Genomic DNA, 2,708 nt, shown 5'->3' with positions numbered 1-2,708 from the left:
AGAGCGTTTTCTCTGACATTAAGGCAGTGCGGATCCAGCAGTCGGAGGCCTGGGCGGGGGACCGGGACCTGCCCTGCACCCACGCGGTATGCCCGGGCGCCTGGGAGTGGTGGCCCGAGCTGAGCAGCACCACAGCCGCGGCACCTGCCCTGCTCTGTCACCGAAGGTCCGAGCAGCTCACACAGGCCAGGGTGGCGTGAGGAGCGTCCCCCGGCCCTCGGCCACCAGACGCGGAGTCCGGAGAGAAAACCCCGACAGAAGGCTGGACACACACGGACCCCGAGCACAGCCTCGGCCCTGACAGCTACTGTTCCTACCGACAAAGCACAGGGGGCACGTTGGAAAATATTTCGAGAAATATTTCACGGGTAGGCACTCCGAGAACACAGGGGAGGACGAACCCGCGGAGCTCTTACCATGTGTGTGCTGGAGGTCACTGTCTGAGGTGGGGAGGGAGCAAGCAGCAGAGAGAAAAGAGCGAGATACAAATAAAACACCCCAGAAACCGCAGCGCCAGGAGGATGCGCACCACAGCCACGCCTGCCCACGGCCCAGGAGCAGGGCACTGCCCTCCTGCGCACACCTGGCCGTTCCCGGACACAGCCCCAGGCTGGCAAGGCAGTCAGGGCCAGCGGGTGGCGCGTGGCTAAGATGCTGGATTCTACACGGCTGCCCACAGCTCCAGCCCAGACCCAGGGGGCTGAGGGTCACGCTGTGTGCGCGTGGCCCAAATCTCAAGAGAATGGAGGAGCGATTGCAGTGTGGCCATCCCCGAGGGGTGATTTCTCACTTTCCTTCTCCCTGTTTCTCTCCTGCTAGGCACAAGTGCCCTAGGGCAAAAACCTAAAAAAATAAAAGTAACACAAACCCAGGTAGGCCTGAAGGTGAGCTGCTAGTTAACCAGCCAAAGGCAGAATGGAAGATACACAGACGGAAAAGCCTCAAAGGGTCTTGCCCCCAGGGGGCGCCGTGGAGCAGGCGTGGAGGACAATGGCACTAATGGGAATATACCCAGCAGGAACCTTCCAGGCTGCTGGAATCACTGTTTCGACAAACCACTGGAAGGAGTTCCAGGGTTCGAGGGCTTGATCCCCAAGCAGCCGGGGCTGCAGGACTGAATTCCGTACTGACCTGTCCGTTGCTGGTCACAGCTGTGTTCTCAAACATGAAGTAAGCACCAAAGAAGAACACAAGTGCGTCGAACACCCCCAGGAAGGTCCAGTAAACGAACACCCTCCAGCGGAGCAGTGCGTTCTTGGCGATGTCCCTGCACGAGGACGAAGCAGGCGTCAGCCTACAGTGGCCCAAGTCCCACCCCGAGGCCACGACACATGTGGGTGGGAAAGGCCAAGCCTGGGTGCCCGGGCAGCTGGAGCAGATGCTCGCAGTGGGGCACGACACTGCACGTGGCCGGCTTTGTGTGGACTTTCTCCTGTGCCATGGTGACAGCCCTGGAGGCAGAGACGCCAGCACACACTGGTGACCCCGACAAGGGACGCAGAGCACATGTGACATGCAATTCAGACAGAGCAGACGTCTGCTGAGGCCGCCTTCCTCACGCCAGCCTTCCCACACCTGCTCGCAAGGCACTGCGGGCCCCTCTGGGCGTCTAAGACGGCACACACTCTGTCCCCGACAACCTCCCAATTCCCAAGTGCAGACGACAAACCAGCAGTCGCCCCAAGTCTCTGTCCCCTACAGCAGTCACTCCGGCTCCCACACATGCGTGAGTGAAGCTGGGGAGCCCAAACGGGACAGGAGAACGGGGTCAGTTCACTGCCTGTGCGTTTCTAACTGCGCCCCAAGGAGCAGCAGGGGAAGGCGCCCGGAATCTCATTTCGTATAGCTACGCGTGGGCCCGGAATGACCCACAGCTAAAATGTGATTTAAAGACCACAGGGGTGACACGGACGGCACGGACAGAGAGCCACCCCCTTGCTACTGTAAGAGCAACAGCCTTTTTAGAAGGAAGAACGCCCCACGAGTTCAGACCTGTCGGCGAACTGGGCAGAACACACTTGGCGGTCCCAGGCTCGTCGGGGCAGACGCCCTGGGCCTTGGTCCCCCTGGCCCTTTCCGAAAGCACAGCCTCCACGGCAGCCCTCGTCCAGACCGCACCGCTCCCTGCTCGAGGCCCTGCACAGGCAGGCGCGTGACGCCCGGGCGGCGCTCGCGGGGCGCAGGCAGCCAGGGCAGGCTGTGAGGATGTACCTGTACAGCGACGGGTCCCTCTTGAGCACGTCGATGCTGACGTGCTGCTCCATCAGGCTGTAGAGGAGGATGGGCAGGGACGTGAAGCTGATGTTGTAGAGCGTCAGGTACGCTGTGTCGTACAGCGTCTGCGGGGACAGGTACACACGGCTTTCACATGCACGCCGACGTGTGCACACAGGGCTGACCCAGACACGTGAGAAGCACACGGGGCCGGCCCCTGCAGACCTGGCGGGGCCAGGACACCTGTCAAAGCTTCCTGGCTCTAACCGGTTGGGATTAAAACCACAGCTGGTACAAAGACGCGAACAGCCACCTTGCACTGCGGGCTCGGAGAGCGAGGCGTCCGCAGGCTGGCACCGTCTTTGAGCTTCCCGCTCCCTGCAGGGAAAGCCGTCGGCCCACCGTCCATCGGAGCAGGAAGGCGAGCGTGCGTGAGTAGCAGGTGCCTGGAGGCCTCCACTCTCGGGTGCAGGCCAGCCTGTACACGGGCGACT

The 2,708-nt window shown here is 61.8% G+C and overlaps 1 protein-coding gene across 1 annotated transcript in view; it reads right to left on the bottom strand.

Moving 5' to 3' along the window:
• Nucleotides 1-2,708, bottom strand: part of ATP11A (ATPase phospholipid transporting 11A) — a 146,159-nt gene that overhangs the window by 20,790 nt on the left and 122,661 nt on the right. The window contains 2 exon segments of the mRNA XM_027776208.1: nt 1,132-1,267; nt 2,212-2,339. Coding sequence (XP_027632009.1) covers nt 1,132-1,267; nt 2,212-2,339 — 264 coding nt within the window.

Source organism: Tupaia chinensis, unplaced genomic scaffold, assembly GCF_000334495.1.
Source record: "Tupaia chinensis unplaced genomic scaffold, TupChi_1.0 Scaffold000644_1, whole genome shotgun sequence".
Lineage (NCBI taxonomy): Eukaryota > Metazoa > Chordata > Mammalia > Scandentia > Tupaiidae > Tupaia > Tupaia belangeri.
Note: the sequence above shows the minus strand (reverse complement) of the source record. Positions and strands in the feature narration are given on the sequence as shown.